The following is a 17,978-nucleotide window of genomic DNA, read 5'->3' on the forward strand; positions in this document are numbered from 1 at the left end:
CTCGCCCTCGTCCTCGTCCTCGTCCTCGTCCTCGTCCTCCTCACCTGTGCGTCACGGAGAGGGCGGCGGGGGTGAGGGCGGGGGCGGCGGCGGTGGCGACGGCGGTGGCGACAGCGGTGGCGAGGGTGGCAGGAAGGATGACGGGGAGGGTGTCGGGGCGAGAGGCGAGAGCGGCGGCGCACCCTCGCCCTCGTCCTCGTCCTCGTCCTCGTCCTCCTCCTCACCTGTGTGCCACGGAGAGGGCGGCGGAGGAGGAGGGGTGATGGGGACAGCGGTGGCGAGGGTGGTGGGGAGGGTGCTGGGGTGGCGAGAGGCGAGGGTGGCGCACCGTTGTAAACCTTCATGATTTCGTTCTCGTGGTGCCATGAGTGTTGCCCGTCGCTGAAGAGCACGCGGTAACGCGTGCCCTCGAGCAAGAACGCGACGTCCGTGCAGCGCCCCTTCTCCTCGGGGTAGGCGGCGACCCCGACGAGCCTACCCCGCAGCCAGAGCCCGCAGCCGCCAGCGTTGCCGCCGCCTCCGTGCCACGACGCCTCGACGAATCCGAGAGACACAGCGGCGCGCCGCTCTCCCCTCGGCAGAGCGTTCCAGGTGTGCGGGACGCCGTCCCACACGTCGCCGTCCCATGACGCGTCGACGAAACCGAGCAGGGCTGCCTGCACCTGCTCGCGCTTGTCCAGCTGCTCCCAGGGGAGCTCGCACGGCAGCTGCCCACCGCACCCCCCGGCACTCCTCTCTGCATCGCGCTCCTCCCTCCCTGCCTCCTCTTCCCCCTCCTCCTCTCCGCTCTCCTCCATGACATCATCAATCCTGTCCTCCCCCTCTCCCTCGTCGTCTGAGTCTAGCGCAGACGGGATGCGCGGCGGCGGCACCCCAGTCAGCTTGGTGAGCCGTCCAAGCTCGAGCCTGCCCGGCTGGGCCAGCGTGCCGGCGGCTGCGCGCAGATCTGCACTCGGCCCACCGAACCGGGCGCAGCCTGGCCTAGCCTTAAAGGCGGCCCGCAGGGCGTCCTCGTCGGCGTAGCCGGCCGGCGCCTCGCCGCCGCGTGCTGTGCCCGGCTCTCGCCAGCCGCCCGGCACGGGGTCCTCCCGCACCTCCGCCTCGTACGCAGAGTGTGCGGCAGCCCACCGCCGGCAATCGCTGAGGAAGAAGATGACCTCCTTGCTGCTGCGCTGCAGCCTCGGCGCGAGCGCGGCGACGACGACGCCTAGCCATGTCGCCCCAGCGAGCGGCCGGTGGTCGCAGAGCGCCGCCAGCGCGACAGTGGCCGCCTCCCAAGTCAGGCCGCTGCTGTCCGCGCCGCCGCCGCGGCGCTGCCGCCGGACCCGCTGCCCGCCCGTCGGCGCGGCGGCCGCCGCTGCTCCGCCGCCCAGCCTCGAGTTGACGGTCAGCTCGTACGTGGCAGCGTGCTGCAGCGCCAGCAGCACGCCGCCGCGTTGCTGCTTCGCGGTGGGCGGGACGCGCGGCGGCCACTGGGCTGCGCCCAGCTTGCTGTAGCACTGCGTAGCCCGCGCCGCGTGCAACAAGTCGACGCCGACGTACGATCTGCCGCTCGGCAGCTCGAGCTTGTGCCGCGCGAGCTCGAGGAGGAGCACCTCGAAAGCGCGGCCCTCCTTCGCGTTGGTCCCGCCCCAAATGACGAGGGCGACGTCGGCGCAGCCGTTAAGCGCGCTTTCGAGCCACTCGATCGCCCGCGCGCCTACCGCCGCGAAGCCCTCCGACGCCTCCCGCTGCACGTCGTCGAAGGAGCGCTGGTGGACGGTGAGGCCTTGTGGAGACGAGGGCCGTTGACTGGTTAGGCTTGATAGCGGCTTGTGCGAACGGGTGGTGGGGAGGTGGGCGAGGAGGAGGGGCAGAGAGGGTGGGAGAGGGCTAGGAGTGCGCGGGAGAGCGCTGGTAGGGCGGGCGAGAAGCGGGTCGAGAGAGGAGGTGGGGAGGCGGGAGAGCGGTGGGCGGGAGTGGGGGTGGCGGCGTGGCGGCTCGGGGGTGGCGGCTCGGGGTGGCAGGCGAGGGAGTGGCAGACGAGCGAGGGCGGGGAGGGAGTGGCTTGTGCGTCGCTAGCTCTCGCCTGCGGGTGGCGACGCCGTCACCTTGACGTACGAGTGGAACGAGTCGCTGACGCGCCCCTCCTCGTCGACGCGGCCCATGGCGAGGGAGACGGCGAAGGGAGACTTGCCGCCCGTCGACACAACGTCAACGGCGATTAGGGCCCGGTGGGACGTCGGCGACCACACCTGCGCCGCCTCCCACTTCAGCTTAGTCGGCACGACGCAGCGAGGCTTGCGCGGCACCGCACCACCGTTCGGCACTTGCCAGACGGAGTCGACGCGGCCGCCAAGCGCCTAGCATGGAACGGGACACTCGCTGTCTCAGGCGACTGCAGCCGGGCGATTGCAATGCAGGAACTACCTGCTCGATCAGCTGCGGGTGCTGCTGTCGAAACTCTTCGACGAGAGCGGAGGCGAGGTTGTCCTCGGGCTCGAAGGAGGAGTCGTAGGTCTCGTCTGTCGTCGGGTCGGGCTCCCACTCAATCTCGTACTCGAGCTTCCCGCCCCACACCCGCTTGAGCGCCAAGATCCTCCGCACCGCGTAAAGCGGTTCGCTCTCACTCGCGCTCTCGCCATCATCGGCGTCGCGCGAGCTGCTCGCTCCCGAGGGCGGCGAGAACCTACAGGGGTCGCGGCGCATCATGTGAGAGGAAAGTCAAGTGTCGCCGCTCTCGCCGCTCTCGCCGCTCGCCCGCCGCCGAAGGCACCCTCGCTCGGCGTCGTCGCGTCGCTCCTGTCGTCGTACATCGCCAAGAAACGGTCCTCCTCCTCGCGCTGCTCCTCCTCGGCCTCATTGCGCGAGCGGGCCGTCGCCGCCTTGGCCGCCCGCGCGGGCGGTCGCCCCATCTGCTCCTTCTCGCTGTCGTAGTCGCCGTCGGAGAGCTCGCAGCGGTCGTACCCCGGCACCTCCCGCCTCTCCACCTCCTGCCCTGGCCGCGACCCGACGCCGCTCCGCGTGCGCCTCTTGCCCAGCAGCGCCGCGGACGGTGGCGGGTCGTTGCGCCGCCGCCCGCCAGGCGGCGCCGAGCGTGCCCGGCTAGAGGAGCCGCCAACGCCACCCGCCGCCACCCTGCGCCTAGCACCGCCACCTGCCTCGGCAGCTGCCGACACCGCCGTCCTCCGCGCCGCGGGTGCCGCCGCGGGTGCCGCCGCAGGAGCCGGCTCCCGCGGCGCTGGCGCCGCCGCCTCCGCCTCTCGCCTTGCGTCGGCATCTCCCGCTGCTGTAGAGGTGGCGGCGGCGGCGAGAGAGCGAGTCTGCCGACGCGGCGGCGCCACCGAATCCCGCTCGGGCACCGACGCGCTGGCCGCTGCCTCCGTCTCTTCGGTGCCGGACCGCCTCGCGGGCTTTGGCCGCCTCGCGCTGGCTGATCGCCGCACCGCCCCAGCCTGCTGTGCCTGCCTGGCGGCGTCGCGGTGCTCGATCGAGCGGTCCCGCCGCAGCGAGCGGGTCTGCCTCTGGCACGCGCGGATGAGAGCGTCGGGGCTTTCGGACACGCCGGCAGTGCCAGCGGGGCGCTGACGCGAACGGCTTCGCTGCGCAGGTCTCGAGCCAGCCAGCGCCGCCTGCTGTCTCCCGCTGTTTGCTCCAGCCGGTCCGTCGCCAGCTGTGTTGCCCTTGCCGCTGGAGGAGCGAAGAGCAGCCCGGCGCCGCAGAGGCGGCGCCTGCGAGAGCTCCGACGCCTCGGACACGCTGCTATTGCGTGCAGCACGCGACATGAAGACCGTCGCTCTCCGGTCTACCTGTCGCACAGCAACTCGTGGCAACAGCGACAAACGCAGCGGGCGCGATTTCTTTCTTCCGCCGAGAAGGCACACGCTACAAAAACAAAATTCGTAGCCACGAACGCTCAGCACTGCTCATTCTCTCTTCTCTGGTGGTCTGGCACGACTGGCAGGCAGGGGTCACGCTTGAGGCTTGTGAAGTTTGTGAGGTGAGACCGAAGGTCTCAAGGAGGTCAGGTGGGGGACGTCCTTTGAGTGCGGGTGAAGAATAGAAGGCTCAGACTCGGCACAAAGCCGCAGACATGGCCGCAACAGTGCGCGCCCGCAGCCGCCAGGTCGGTCTGGGTGAGCCGAGTGGAGGTCCACGCCAGCGGGCAGACCAGCACAAACCCGAATCCCACCAATCTGGAAGAGTTGGTCTGGTGGCGCCCGTTATCGCCCTTGTCGCCGAGGGAGAGCGAGCAGCGCAGCACCACACAACATGCCCGGAATAGGCGTCGACGACACATCAGCAGGCGAGGCGCAAAGAAGAGGCAGAGCACGCAACACGCTGCAGCTTGGCTGTGGGCGGTCTGGCAGCAACCATCGAGCGAGCCGGCGACAAAGCCAGCGCCCTCTGTACCCAGGGTGTTGTGCGAGACTCATACGTCGTCGCGGCGAACCGCTGTGCCAAGCACCCACCTTTCCAACCCGCCGCCGACGCTCGCTCGGCTGGGTCATCGGCGAGGAGTGCCGCCGATGCAAGAGTGGGCGGTCGCAGCAGCTCGTAGCGCTTGCCATGGCTGCCGCACACCCGGGCACAGTCACAGGCCGCGACAGGGACCCTTGGGACGGGCTGAGTGCACGCTGCGGGCTCGCACAGTGTCGGCGCGAAGCAAATTTTCTCTAAGTGAACCAGGGCTCTAGTGTCCCGTGAACAGTGTTGTGGCGCGTTTAAATGTATGTAAAATGATGGACCGCGCAAAGATGTGTGTAGAATAAAATGAACTGCACACACACACACGGGGAGGTACCGTTCCTTCAACCACCAGACTCCAGAGACGTACATGGATGGAGTGTGGTCAGCACTCCGTAACTGGAGGCCACGAGAGACGGCACGTGGGTACTCAGTCCAGAGGTCCAGCTAGCACAGCGCAATCGACCCGCGGCCGACTCAGTCCGAATCATCGTCGTCGTCGAGCACGACTACCTCGCCCGTCGCAGCGGGCGCCGCAGCCTCGCCGCCCTCAAAGTCGCTGTCCGCATCGGGCGGCGGCGGGCGGCGGGCTGGCTTGCTGCGAGCCCGCTTGCTCGACGCGCCGGCGGGAGGGCGCGATCGCTTCGTGGTGGGGCTCGAGGCGCCTCCGCCTGCCCGCGCGAGGCGCGGCAGCTGCGCGGCCGTCGCCGCGTCGAGCTCGAGCGCGGCGGGGAGGGCGGAGAGCGGAGCGGGCTCGGCGCCGCGGCGCAGCTGCGCGGCGAGGGTGGGCGCGAGCACGAGGTAGGCGTTGATCGAGTAGGCCGAGTACGCAAAGTGGAGGCCGAGCGAGCCGTCGAGCACGAGCCGCACGACGAGCTTCTCGAGCAGCCAGCGCCGCCACTCCGCGTTCGGCGCCTCACGGAGCTCCTCGAACCGCAGCTTGGCCGCCTCGCCGACCAGCTTGAGGGCCGTCAGCTTGGCCGGCGCCGCGCCGCCCTCGCCCTCGACGCTGGCGGCACGGTCGTTGAGCTCGCTCACCAGTCGAAGCACCGCGCGCGCCGCGCCGCCGACGGGCACCGACACGTAGGCCGCTGCTGCAGCCGCGAGACCGACCTCGGCACCGGTGGCGGTGGCGGTGGCGGTGGCGGTGGCGGGATCGGCGGCGGGATCGGCGGCGGGATCGGCGGCGGGAGAAGCCGCGGCGAGGGCACACACGTCGCAGCACGCGGCGCCGGTCGCGCGGTTCGTCGGGTGCAGCGGCTGGCCGAAGAGCGACGCGAGGCGCTCCCTGCGGCAGCAGCTCACGTCCTCGCAGTAGAGGCCCGCCGCCGTGAGCTGCGCCTAGCTGGGTTCGGGTACTGGGTGGGTATGGGATCCTCGCCTTGTTGAGGGGCCCGCCGCCGTGAGCTGCGCCATGGCGGCGCGGCGGTCCCTCGCCTCTGCCGCCATCGAGGAGAGGCGGTACAAATCCGCGGGCCGCCACCACGCAATGACGTCCGACGGGCGCCCGTCGCGGCCGGCGCGGCCCGCCTCCTGGTAGTACGCCTCGAGCGACTTCGAGACGGTGTGGTGCAGCACGAAGCGGACGTCCGGCTTGTCAATCCCGAGCCCGAAGGCCACGGTCGCGACGACCACCTGCAGCGCCCCCTCCTCCCACGCCCGCTGCACCGCCTGCCGCGCCGCCGCCTCGAGCCCCGCGTGGTACGCCGCCGCCCGCACGCCTCTCTCGCTCAGCCCGCCTACAAGCGGCCTCGGAGAGGTCTCGGAAAGGTCTCGGAAAGGTCTCGGCACGCCTCTCTCGCTCAGCCCGCCCGCCACCCTCTCGGCGTCGGCGCGCGAGAGCGCGTACACGATGCCGGGTCGGCCGGCGTGGCGCGCGGTGGCGACGGCGGCCATCTCGTCGAGCTGCTCCGCGGGCGAGCGCTTCTGCCGCACCTCCAGCCGCATATTGGGTCGGTCGAAGTGGCCGCGGAAGTGGACTGCGCTCGCCGCGAGGCCGAGCGTGGCGGAGACGTCGGACACGACGGCGGCAGACGCGGTGGCGGTCAGCGCGAGGATGGGGACGTTTGGGAAGGAGGCGCGGAGCGTGGAGAGGGAGAGGTAGTCGGGTCGGAAGTCGTGCCCCGCCGCGCAGCAGTGCGCCTCGTCGACGACGACGCGCTGCAGCCTGCCCGCGGCGTAGCACGTCTGCAGCTTTGCGAGCAGCAGCTTGGACTTTGCCACCCTCTCGGGCGTGACGTAGAGGAAGCGCAGCCCCGAGCCGGCGGCGTCGGCCAGCGCTGCGAGGATGGCGCTGGCCTGAGCCCGCTCGACGGCTCCCTCGGCGAGGAGCTCCGCCCGCAGCGAGAGGCGGCGGAGCGAGCGCACCTGGTCCTGCATCAGCGAGACGAGAGGCGACACGACGAGGGTGACGCCGGACGGCTCGAGCAGTGGAGGCAGCTGAAAGGTGAGCGACTTGCCTCCGCCCGTCGGCAGGATGGCAAACACGTCGCGGCCAGCAAGGCACGCGTTCACGACCTCCCTCTGCAGAGGCCGGAAGGAAGTGTGTCCGAAGCGAGACTTTAGCAGGCGGGCAACATCGCCGTCCCACGGATGGGCGCCGGCCCAAGAGCCCTCGCCGCTGCCCGAGGCCGACGATGAGGCGGCGGATGAGGTCGATGGGGCAGCGGCGGGCGGTGCCGTGGCGGGCGGTGCGGCGGAGGCTGCTGTTGCGAGTGTTGCTTCCCGCTCGGCAAGCTCTTGCGCGAGCGTGGCCTCCTCGCTGCGCAGCAGCGCCTGCTCTCTGCGATTCGCGGCGAGGCGACGGCGTAGCTCGTCCACGTCGGCCTGGAGCGCGTTCGACGTCGCAAAGAGAGCTCTCAACTTGGACGAGTGCCAACACAACAACAACAAAAAGAATTCTTAAGACCAAGCCTCTCTCACAGCACAACAAAAAGAAGGGGCGCGTGCGCTAGGGCTCTTCCCGATCATCCGGCCCGCTGGGTGCGCTTCTTAGCTCCCCGGCCCTGGATGTGAGGCTGATGACTGCACTCCAAGTGCTCCAAGTGCTTCGCAGCCGAGACGGCTGCCAGCGGGTACCATTTTTTTGATTTTGCCGCGTGCGCGATACAACTGTCAACTCACGTCTGCACTCTAACTTCTGTTGTATGTTGTTGATGATGAAGATGTGCATGCTGTGACTCTGGCTGCGCGCACACGTCTGACGACACCGGTTGTCACCGCCATTAAAACTTATAGTTGTGATATGTGATCGTGCGTGAACGTCGTACCGCGACGCAACTGCGCATGAACTTTCTCCGTGGCGCGTGGCGCCGTGCCCCACGACTCTCCGTGTGTCTCGACGACACGAGCGAACCGCACCCGCGTCCCCGCGCCGCGGCGGCGCCGGCGGCGCTGACCGGGCCGTCTCGCGTGTCGCGTCTGCGGTGCGGGGGGCAGGGCGCCTTGGGCGGGGCCCCGCGCGTCTCACTCAGCACTCGCGCCTCGCAGTCCGCACCCTGTCCCTGAATTTGCCCATCGCATGTGTGTGCCTCGTGGATTGTGGACCCGTGCGCCGAGCCGCCGAGCTGGAGCTGGTCCACGCCAGCATCCAGCAGCCAGACGGCCGCACTCGCAGCGAAGCGCTCGCGAGCACGACGACTTGCGACAGTGCACTCGCGACTCGGAGCGACCGGCGAGGCCTTGACGCGAATGGTAGTCACGGCCGTGTGCGCTCACCAGAAGTCGGGGAAGCGCGGGTCGTTGTCTTCGTCGGGCGTGCGCCGCGTCTTCCACTTGAGGCCGTCGGGGCCCTTGAGCGACGACGAGGCGTCGCCCTGCGTGTAGGTGTACTTCGAGTCGTATTGCGGCAGCAGGACGGCGACGTGGCGGTGGAGGTCGTTCTGGGTTGGGATGAGCTTGATGAAAGCCGCCGGCCCGAGCGACCGCGCCACGCCCGCGACGACCGCCAGCTTCTCCTGCACTTCGACGTTGGCGTTCTGGGCGACCTTCGCTTTGATCTGGTCGATGTCGTCGGGCATGACGCACACGAGGCGCAGCGCGCTCATCGCGAGACGGCCGACGTCGATCTTGGCCGTGGACGTCTTGCCCGTCATGATGGCGGCAACTCGGTGCGCGACGGCCTCCTCGCCGGCACCCATCATCATCAGCCACTTGAGCGCCTCAGTGGCCTCCTTGGGCGAGGCGCCGGCCGCGCCGTTGGGAGCCGCCGTCTTGGCCTGCGAGACACCAGAGGAGCGGGCGCATTGTGGGTGTGCACCGCGCGCCGCGCAGTGGCTAGGCTCGGCGCGCGCGCGGGCGCGTCCGAGCACCTTGACGGCCTTGCCCTTGCCCTTGCCCTTGGCGATCGTCTTCGGCGGCATCGTTGGCGGCGCGCGTGTCGTCAACGTGAAGCTTGCTGGTGAAAAGAATTTTACACGGGCGTCGCACAACACTGGGCACGGGAGCAGGAGAACTAGGAGAGCGCAACCAGTAGGAGGCCCGCGCCTGCCCCCGTGCCGCCGGTTGCAACCTGTCCTATACGAGAGAGGAATCCCTGGGACCCTGTCGTGTGGGTGAACCCTGCCCAGCCCCCCTCCGTGTCGCGATGCGCTCCCCGCTCCCGTTCCCCTGTGTCCCTGATCGTCCTTACAAGATCCTGCTCGTGCAGGTGGGGACCCTGTCCTTCTCCCACCCCTTGTTTGGTGTGTCCGTTTTATTTATTTATTTATTTTGGGCACGGGACTGGCCGGATGAAAAGAATCTTAGGGCGAAAGAAGTTAGACGTCAAGCACTGCGGGAGCTGTCGAGTGCTGAGATGGTTTACGGCTAGGTTCACGGAGGGTACTCCTGCTCGGCTCGGCTCGTACCAGCGCGGGCGCCCGCGCCGCGCGCTCTGTCCGCTGAACGCTTCCGCACGGCGGACGGCGCACGCGCACCGGCCACACTCGCTAGGCTGACCGTTGAGTGCCCGCGCTGTACTTTTTAGAGCGCACCACACAACAGGAGAAAGAACCGGCCCGGCCCGGCCCCCAGCTCTGTGCCAGTGCTCTCCCCGTCGCCACCCTAGCTTATGTGCGCGACAAGCCGAACCGGACAGACACAAGACAGATGCCCGCATCGCCGCGGGTACGCTGAGAGGAGATACCGCGCCGCACGACCAAACAGACGAGACACAAAGGCAGCGCATGTGGCGACTGGCATGGCGCTTTTGCTTTTTTTGCGAGACGCACGTTTTCCCCAACTTGGTGGGGTGTGCTGAAAGGCTAAAAGCAATTTACAAACATGTTCATGTAGAAACTCTTGCTACTTTCTGGGGGTCTTTGTGGGTGATTTTTTTGGTAAAAAAAAAGCTTAGAACTCAGAACTCATACCATTACATGCTAGTACGGTGGGTCCGAGACGATTCGAGACTTGCGAAAGCATCTCGTGTGTGCAGCGCAGCTTTCCCTCCGACTTGCAAAACTCACGGTCCTGTGACCCCGTACATCTTCGAGACTGGTTCAGCCCCGCGGTGGACTAGTCACACGCCCGGACAGGCTTACACGCAGCCTGCAACAGACTCATGCAGATTCCTCGATCCCACACCCTCCCGCCGCGGCCGACGCCTCCAGCCTCGACAGTAGGCCGGCATCAGCCGCAAGCGTCACTTTCTTAATGGGAGACGCTCAGGCCCCGGGCGGCGATCCACGGTAGCCGCCCGACCCAGTCGCGCTTAGCTAGCCGCGACCAAACTCGCTGTCCTTCTCGCTGTCGGTCTCGCTCTACGCGCCGATGGCGAAGCGGGGGCCCTGCTGGCCGGTGAAGACACGGCTGGGGCCGCCGAAGGTCCCATCGCCGTCGATGACCTCGCCGTCGAGCGCTTTACTACACGCACGCTTGACTGCTTTACTACACACACGCTTTCGTGCCGTGCTCGGCGCAATGGTGGTGGCCTGTTGCCACATGCCCGGCCACTTTGTATGATGTCATGCGATTGTCCCAGATTGTGGCATTGGGGTGCGCTTCGAGCAGACCAACAAGAATAATGCATTCAAAATACATTGTGTGCCAGTGGCCTGGTGCCACAGCAGTACAGCGCTGCTGGAGCCTGGCCATATCCAGTAGCTCGCCACAGCCGCCCTCGTATGCCCTCACAATCTGCATCACCGATCGTGCGGCCGCATGTGAAACCACCTGCACACGTCAACAGTTTTGGGGCTCACCCGGGCGTCGCACAGAAGCATGATCCACTCGTGGCCTCGATGGCATGCGAAGCATGCGCGTGAACACGCGCGCGCATGGTGCACGCACAAAGGCACACTGACGACACGCATGTGTGTAGGGGAGTGCGTGGTATAGGTCGGAGGGGGGGGGTCTGCAACGTGCAGCTGTGCTAAATCTTGAGCATGATTATGACACATACGGCCGCACACCCATCCTTTGTCGTCAAAGTCGAAAGTGCTAACCTCCTGATCGGAGGGGCGACGACACCCAATGAATGCAGGAGTTATCCAAGCGCGTGCAAAGTCATAGCTTGCAGGCACGGCGCTGCGGAAGTTTGTGAGCAAATCAAACCGGTGGCGCACCACAAAGGCGTGTCTCACATTGTGCTGCTCCTCGAATGCCACCATCAATCGGAAAGCGCGGCGGACGCCCTCAAACTGCACCAAAAACGTACAGCCACGGGCCGGCATGGTCTTGCACTTCAGAGATGGAGTGCACTGGAACGGGCCGCTACTGTATATCTCATACGCAGCAGGAGAAAGGGCGCGCAAACCGTCGATCAGAGTGGCCGGGGTTGGCCCGCTGTGATGCAAGCTGGCAAATACGTTCGTAGGACCAGGTTTGCCGTTGCCGTCCAGGTGCTGGCGCAACTGCCGGGCTGTCACGGTGTTCAGCAATGGCGCTCCGCCTGAAAGGCAGACCGCAAAGAGGACCGTCGTGGTGAAGCCGCGTGGGACCGGAGGCGTTGCGTTCTCGGCTTGCGCAGCGGGCGCCAGCATCTTAGCGCAGCGCGACTCGCCCAGCGAATCCGCCTCCGCCTCTGTCTCTTACCTTGCAGTGTGATCGTCCGGCGGGCGAAAAAAAGCTCCGGACGGACCTAGCGCTATGGTGTCCTCGTTCCCCTCACCCAAGCCCGACTCTGTACAGTAGCATAGCCATCACGTGGGACTCCTGCGACCCGACGTACAAAGTACCCCGCCCTCGCACTCTCACACACACGTACGCACGCAGGAGCACGCACCGGCCAGACGGCCGCGCATGAGCGATGAGGCTGCGACCCGTGTGCAGGGCACCGCACCGCACACGACGGGCGGACCACGCACGCAGACCAGAGACCTCACGGGTCACGCACGACTAGTCCTCTCGTTGTGTCACACGTGGGCGTGCGGCTCCGGGCGGAAGTGCGGCCCCGGAGCGGCTGTGTGCGCCCGCGTCGCACGGTGGCGCGGCTCATCAGATCATGCGCGGCTCATCAGATCATGCGCGGCTCATCAGATCATGCGCGGCTCATCAGATCATGCGCGGCTCATTCTCCTTGCGCGTCTGGCGCGTGGAGGGGCGCGTGGCGCGGCCCATGCCCAGCGAGCCCTTTGCGCGCCCGTTGCTGTCGCCGAGCGGCTCCGCGGCCCCACCACCCTTGGGGCCCTGCTCCATTCCAACCTCCTGCGCGCCACGAGCGCTCGCGGTCGCCTCCGCGCCCATCGCACCGGCCGCCGGCGCCTCTGCCGGCGCCTCCGTCGGTGGCGGCGCCTCGGCCTCAAGGCCATACGCGCCGAGCAGCCGGGCGAGGAGCACCGGCTTGAGGCCGTCGGTGGGCAGGCCACGCGCCGAGAGCGACGCGCGCAACTCGGCCACCCGCATCGCCTTGACCTCCTTGATGGCCGCGCACGTGGCCGCCGACGGCGCCGACGGCGCGGTGGCGACTTCCGGCGGCGCGGGCGGCGACGCGCCCGCGTCGCTGTCGGTCTCGGCCATCTCGTCGCGATCTCGCTCCATCGACCGCATCCACGCCACCTGACTGAGGACCGTCGTCGGTGGCTTCTTGTTGGTCGGCACCGGCCTGCCACCGTGGCACGCTCGAGACACCGAAAGCAGTGAGCAGCGGCGGCAGCAGCAGCGGCTGCAGTGCCACAGCAGCGGCAGCGGCTGTGCCGCAGCAGCAGCAGCGGCGGTGCCACAGTAGCAGCAGCGGCGGCGCCGCAGCAGCAGTAGCGGCTCGGCCGTGCGGGCCGGTGGGCCACGTACGCGGCCTTGCCCTTGACGAGGAACTTGGCGGTCTCGGGCGGCGGGCCGTCGGGCGGCGGTACGAACGGTTGGTATCTCAGGTCCACCGGCGCGGCCGTTGGCGCGGCCGCAGATCCACTCGGGCTGCTCCACGCGTGCGGCGCGGTGCTCCTCCGCCACGCGCAGCGCGGCGGCGCTCAAGAGGGGCGCCTGCTCGTCGATGAAGCTTGAAGGCGACGAGCAGGAGCTGAGCTCTGGCGAGAGGCCCGAGAGGCGGGCGCCGATGCGGTGGGAGGCCACATACACAGACATCCTTTCAACTTTTCTTTTTTCTAGAGACGTCAGAGGAAGAAATATTAATCCTCGGGCGGCGGAGCGGCGCGGCGGCGGGCAGCGCGAGGCGGCGGCGCGGCGAGGCAGCGGGCGGCGCAGGGCGGGGCGGCGCGGCGGCGGGCGGGGCGGAGCGGGGCGGCGCGGCCATCAGCAGACGCCCGGGCCTTTGGTCCCTGGAGCTCGGCAATGGTCGCGCCGCCCTCGACTCAAAAGGGGCTGCCTTCCACGCGTCGCTGCTCAGGCCGGGGGAGGGGGGGAGACCTCCTGTTCCTCGCGGAACGGGAGCAAGCCCCTCCTTGCCCGGTCTGCGAAGCAGGGCGGTGGTCGTGCCATCTTGGCTTCACAACGAGCACGCCGCAACCGTCGCCGGCGCGCGACACGTTCCCGTCAGCAGGACTGTCCTGGTCGAGAGTGTGTGCCGCCAAGGCGGGACCACTCGGGGACAGTGCCGACGGGACGCGGCTCGAAGGGCGTGGCTCCGCAGCGCGGCTGGCACTCGTCGCAGAGGCCTCACCTTCGAAAAGTCGGGCATGGCTCCACCCGCAACTTTGTCGCTAACACGCGCGCACCGCCGAGCCTGCGGCGGGCGCGCTGCGGCCGCACGTCTACTTCGTCATAGTGCCACGACGTGCGGCCTAGATTTAGCCCACGCGCCTCTGCTCGCAAACACTCACCCATTTGATTGTCGCTGTCCGTGAGTGCGAGATTAGGGCTAGCCGCAGGCAGCTAGCCCATGAGGAGGGCGTCCATAGACACCTCACTAGACCCCACATACGGTCTCGTCCGTGCCTCGCAGGCCGGTGAGATTGCTAGAGGTGGAGCAAGCTGCTCTAGCCTCACATGTCACTTCATGTCGTCTGTTGTTTGTTGTGCTCTTGTTTGTTTCTCTTGGCACCTTGGAGTGCTGGGGGGGGCGACAGGGAGGATATGGCCTTGAGTTATGTGTACGCCAACTCAGGGTGTGTGGCAGCCAGCTGGCTGTGTGTCTTGTGAGCCTTTTGTGTCTGTGTGTCGCTCGTGCGTGTCGTCATCATCTGTCCAGCGTCCACCCATACCGCGTTGGTGTCCAGTCCGAGCCTGGCTGTTCTTCACCTTTCTACCTACCTACCTACTCAGAGGGCGAAAAAAAGGAACACAGAAATTACTTCTCTACAATCACCTCTGGCTACTAACCGGCGGAGAAGAGGCTGCTGGCGGAGTTGACGTGTTGCTGCTGGTACGACGCGGGCATGAAGATGTCGAACTTGCCGCTCGCGCGGCGGCCGTGCTTCGCGGAGACGGCGGCGTCCTCCGGGTCGCCGAGGATGAAGCCCTGCTCCTCGAAGCAGCGCGCCGCCTCGGCGAAGGCGTCGTGGATCGAGGCGGGCGGCCCGCCCGCCAGCTCGATCTCGGCCATCTCGCCGAGCTTGCCGTAGAAGCCGCGGCAAAAGGCGATGGCGGCCTTGTCCTCGAGCAGCGAGTCCCAGCCGATGACGTACAGGTGCGGCATCTCGCGGTGGATCAGCTCGCCGAGCGGGCGCAGCGTGTGGCAGCCGTGCAGCAGCACCGCCTGCAGGTCGGGGCAGTCCTCCCGCAGCAGCCGGATGAGCTCGTCGGGAGGGACCGGCTGCAGCGTGCCCCCGCGCTCAAAGGCGAGCGCGCCGGCGTAGGCGCCGGCGCGGACCGCGTTGCCGTGGCCGGAGAACTGGATCACGCGCGGCGACAGCTCGCGCGCCACGTGCGCCACGTCGTCGGGGAAGGTGGCGGCGGGCCGGATCTCGCGCTGCATGTGCGGGATCGCCTCGCAGCACTCCTGGTAATAATAATAATAATAATATAATAATAATAATAAGAAGAAGAAGAAGAAGAAGAAGCACTCCTGGATCTCGTTCATCAGCTGCAGCTGCGTGATGGTGCGGCCGGAGCGGGTGCGGCGCGGCGACGAGAAGAGGGCGAGCAGCATCACGTGCTTGGACTTCTCCGTGTCGAGCGCGCCGCGGAAGATCTTCTTCTTCATCAGCTCCTTGACCGGCTCGCGCGTGGGCGGCGCGCGGCCGAGCATGTGCTCGGTGATGAGCTTGCCCATACTCGCGTCGGGCCACTCAGTGCGCGTCAAGCGCGACGCCACCACCTCGTAGAAGCGGTCGGCCGACCAGCGCTCGTCCTGCGCGTCGGTCGAGACGGGCCCGTCCGCGCCGTCGCCCGCGCCGTCGCTCCAGTCGCCGAGGAGCTGCCGCCCGTTGCAGAGCTCGTACAGCACCAGCCCGAGCGACCACACGTCCGCCGACGCGCGCACGACCAGCCGGCCGGCGGCGGCGGAGACAGAGCCCGACGCGCGGCCGGGGACGGAGCGCCGCGCCGAAAAGCCGGAGGCGCACGCGGAGGAGCCCGCGCTGCAGCCGCCGTTCGCGCTGGAGTCGCGGCCGGAGCCGCAGCTAGACGCCAAGGGCGAATGGTCGTCCGACGTGGCGGCATCGGCGAGGTTCTCGTCGAGCGGCGACGCCGACGGGTCCGATTTGACGAGGCTCTGCAGCTGCAGCCGGCCCGAGCCGACCGAGCTGGCGGCGGGGAGGGAGACGGCGGGCAGGTTCTCGGCGGCGAGGAGCCGCGAAAAGCTCCTCGTCCTCGTCACCACCAGCTGCTCCCTCGCCACCAGCTGCTCCTCGTCCTCGTCCTCGTGGCGGTCGCCGCTGCTCGCGTTGGCCGCCGCCGCCAGCGCCGCCGCCCTCCTCACCGACAGAATCTCTGGCGGCGCGTACTGCGGCGTGCAGGCGTACCGGTCGGCGTGGCGCGCCTCCCCCTCCTCGAGCACGGCCTAACGGGACGCGTCGTGGACGTGTCAGGGACATGCCGCCCGAGAGGCGGGGGGGACCCTGCCGGCGGGCGGCGGTTGCGTCGTAGTCGATCAGCTTCCAGTCGCCGCCGAAGCGCAGAAAGTGCGCCGGCTTGAGGTCGTTGTGCACGAGCCCCTTGTCGTGCAGCTTGTCGGCGCACTGCAGCAGCCGCAGCGCCACCGCGCGAGTCGCGATCGTTGAGAGGCCCGACGCGATCCCGCGGTATGGGCTCGCCGCCGCCCTCGCGCGCGAGAAGGTGGCGAGGTCCGAATACTGGTGGTCCGCAAACTCGATCACGAGGATGGTGCGGTCGCCCTCGACGAAGGCGTCGTACAGCACTGGCGCCGTCTCCCCGCCGAGCAACCGCAGCACGGACGCCTCCCGCTTTGCGGCGGCGCGGCGGGAGGCGCCGTCGTACACCTTGAGGCAAACCTCGCGGTGCGAGATCGAGTCCTGCGCGTAGAAGACCGCCGCCTGCACCTGTTGAGTGCAGGACGGGAGAGCTGTGCGCCGGCGGCCGTTTCCTCGCGCACGAGCACGAGGCAGCCGCCAGCACCTGCCCCGAGACCGTGTACCGCCCCGCCTGCAGCGTGGCCGGCATCGACCCGCCAGAGGTGCGGAAGCGGCCGCTCAGCGTCAGCCGCCCACTCATCGACGGCCCGAGACGGCCGCGGACGGCGTCGAGCATCTCGGCGAGCTCCTCCTCCCACGCGTCGTCGAGCGCCGCCGCCGCCTCGAGCGGCGTGATGCCCTTCGCGTCGTGCGCCGAGCGGCCGTCGATCATGAGGTGCCTAACCTCGGGTCGTCTCGGGTCATCTCGGGTGGTCTCGGCCAGCCTCGGCCGGCGACCGATCATGAGGTGCGTGTCGCGCAGCAGCAGCTCCGTCATCTTGCGGTGCGTCCCGCGCACCGCAAGATGCATCGCCGACTCTCCCGTGGTGCGGAGCCGCTGCTCGATGTGCGTGCGGCCCAAATTGCCACTCAGCAGCGGCGGGTTGCCGCCCGCACGGCGCAGCAGCGGAAGCGCGACAGCCTGAGCGCCGACAGCCGCTGCAGCGAGCAGCAAGTTGCAGCCGTCATTCGCGACATAGTCGAGCAGCACGCGCAAAAACTGCGCCGCCCTGCTGCCGCCGCCGGAGCCGCCGCCGCCATCGCCATCGGCGCCGGCGTCGCTCCGCAAGGAGGAGGCGCCCCCAAAGCCCGCCGCGTCGCTCGCCAAGGCAGCGTCGCCGTTCTGAGAACGCGGCGGCGGGTGCGCGCTCGCGGATCGGCTAGCGCCTATGCGGACAGTTCCGCGAAAGCTCCGGGGAGGCAACGTGCGGCGGCGGTGCGCTCGCGGGTCGGCTCGCGCCGTGCGTCGGTGGCTCGTCGAGGAGCGGGCAGAGGAGGGACAGGACGAGCTCGCGAGAGGACTCGACGTACCTGACCCGTCCAATCAGCTCGCTGGCTGATCGAGTCGTGAGGACGAGAGGCCCGGGTGAGCGGCACCCTGCCACGCCGCGGAACTCGCCGTCGCCGTCGTCGGCCGAGGTGCGGAGCAGGATGAGGCAGACCTGCGCCGCCGCAGCCAACGGGTCCTCCTCGAGGGGAGAGCCGAGCAGCCACGCGCCTAGTGGAGTCACTAGTGGAGTCAGCCGTCGTCCGAAGAGTAGCCCCGTCGAGCGGGCTGTGTGATCTCGAGTGATCTCGGGTGTGATCTCGAGTGTGATCTCGAGTGCGATCTCGTGTGATCTCGAGTGTGATCTCGAGTGTGATCTCGAGTGTGATCTCGAGTGTGATCTCGAGTGTGATCTCGAGTGTGATCTCGAGTGTGATCTCGAGTGTGATCTCGAGTGTGATCTCGAGTGATCTCGAGTGTGATCTCGAGTGTGATCTCGAGTGTGATCTCGAGTGTGATCTCGAGTGTGATGGTCTCGAGTGAGCAGCCACGCGCCGGCGTCGAAGGAGCCGGCCACGCCCACGCCGAGCGAGGAGGAGCTGCTCGCGCTCCTCTGCAGCGGCGGCGCCGACGCCAGCTCGGGCGCCATCCTAGCCGATGCGTGCGCCTCGGCGCTGTTTCGCGCCCGCGTGGCATCGGCGTCCGCGCTGGAGGCAGCGCTCGTGCGAGGCACGCTCTCCTGCCTGCCCGAGAGAGTGGACTGGCGCCGGTAGGAGGGCGGCGCCTCGTCGTGCGGCGCGAGGTCGCCGCCAAAGAAGAGG

The 17,978-nt window shown here is 68.2% G+C and overlaps 4 protein-coding genes across 4 annotated transcripts; all 4 read right to left on the minus strand.

Moving 5' to 3' along the window:
- Positions 1-6,798: 6,798 nt before the first annotated feature.
- Positions 6,799-7,014, minus strand: EMIHUDRAFT_48778 (hypothetical protein; the record flags this gene model as incomplete). Its single annotated transcript, XM_005792356.1, has 1 exon — positions 6,799-7,014. A coding segment is annotated over one exon (216 nt), but the record flags the coding sequence as incomplete, so codon positions are not given.
- Positions 7,015-7,670: 656 nt separating this feature from the next.
- Positions 7,671-8,833, minus strand: EMIHUDRAFT_439783 (hypothetical protein). The gene is made up of 2 exons (XM_005792357.1): positions 8,757-8,833; positions 7,671-8,663 (listed from the first exon to the last, which is right to left on the minus strand). Exons 1-2 carry the CDS (start codon positions 8,805-8,807, stop codon positions 8,160-8,162), a joined length of 555 nt encoding a protein of 184 aa, XP_005792414.1. The 5' UTR covers positions 8,808-8,833; the 3' UTR covers positions 7,671-8,159.
- Positions 8,834-11,919: 3,086 nt separating this feature from the next.
- On the minus strand, positions 11,920-12,414 carry EMIHUDRAFT_312928 (hypothetical protein; the record flags this gene model as incomplete). The annotated part of the gene is made up of 1 exon (XM_005792358.1): positions 11,920-12,414. The coding sequence occupies one exon, from the start codon at positions 12,412-12,414 to the stop codon at positions 11,920-11,922; it is 495 nt and encodes a 164-aa protein (XP_005792415.1).
- Positions 12,415-14,085: 1,671 nt separating this feature from the next.
- EMIHUDRAFT_439784 (hypothetical protein) lies at positions 14,086-14,866 on the minus strand. Its single transcript, XM_005792359.1, has 2 exons — positions 14,825-14,866; positions 14,086-14,758 (listed from the first exon to the last, which is right to left on the minus strand). Exons 1-2 carry the CDS (start codon positions 14,837-14,839, stop codon positions 14,135-14,137), a joined length of 639 nt encoding a protein of 212 aa, XP_005792416.1. The 5' UTR covers positions 14,840-14,866; the 3' UTR covers positions 14,086-14,134.
- Positions 14,867-17,978: the final 3,112 nt, after the last annotated feature.

The sequence above is a fragment of the Emiliania huxleyi genome, assembly GCF_000372725.1.
Source record: "Emiliania huxleyi CCMP1516 unplaced genomic scaffold EMIHUscaffold_108, whole genome shotgun sequence".
NCBI classification, from domain to species: Eukaryota; Haptophyta; order Isochrysidales; family Noelaerhabdaceae; genus Emiliania; species Emiliania huxleyi.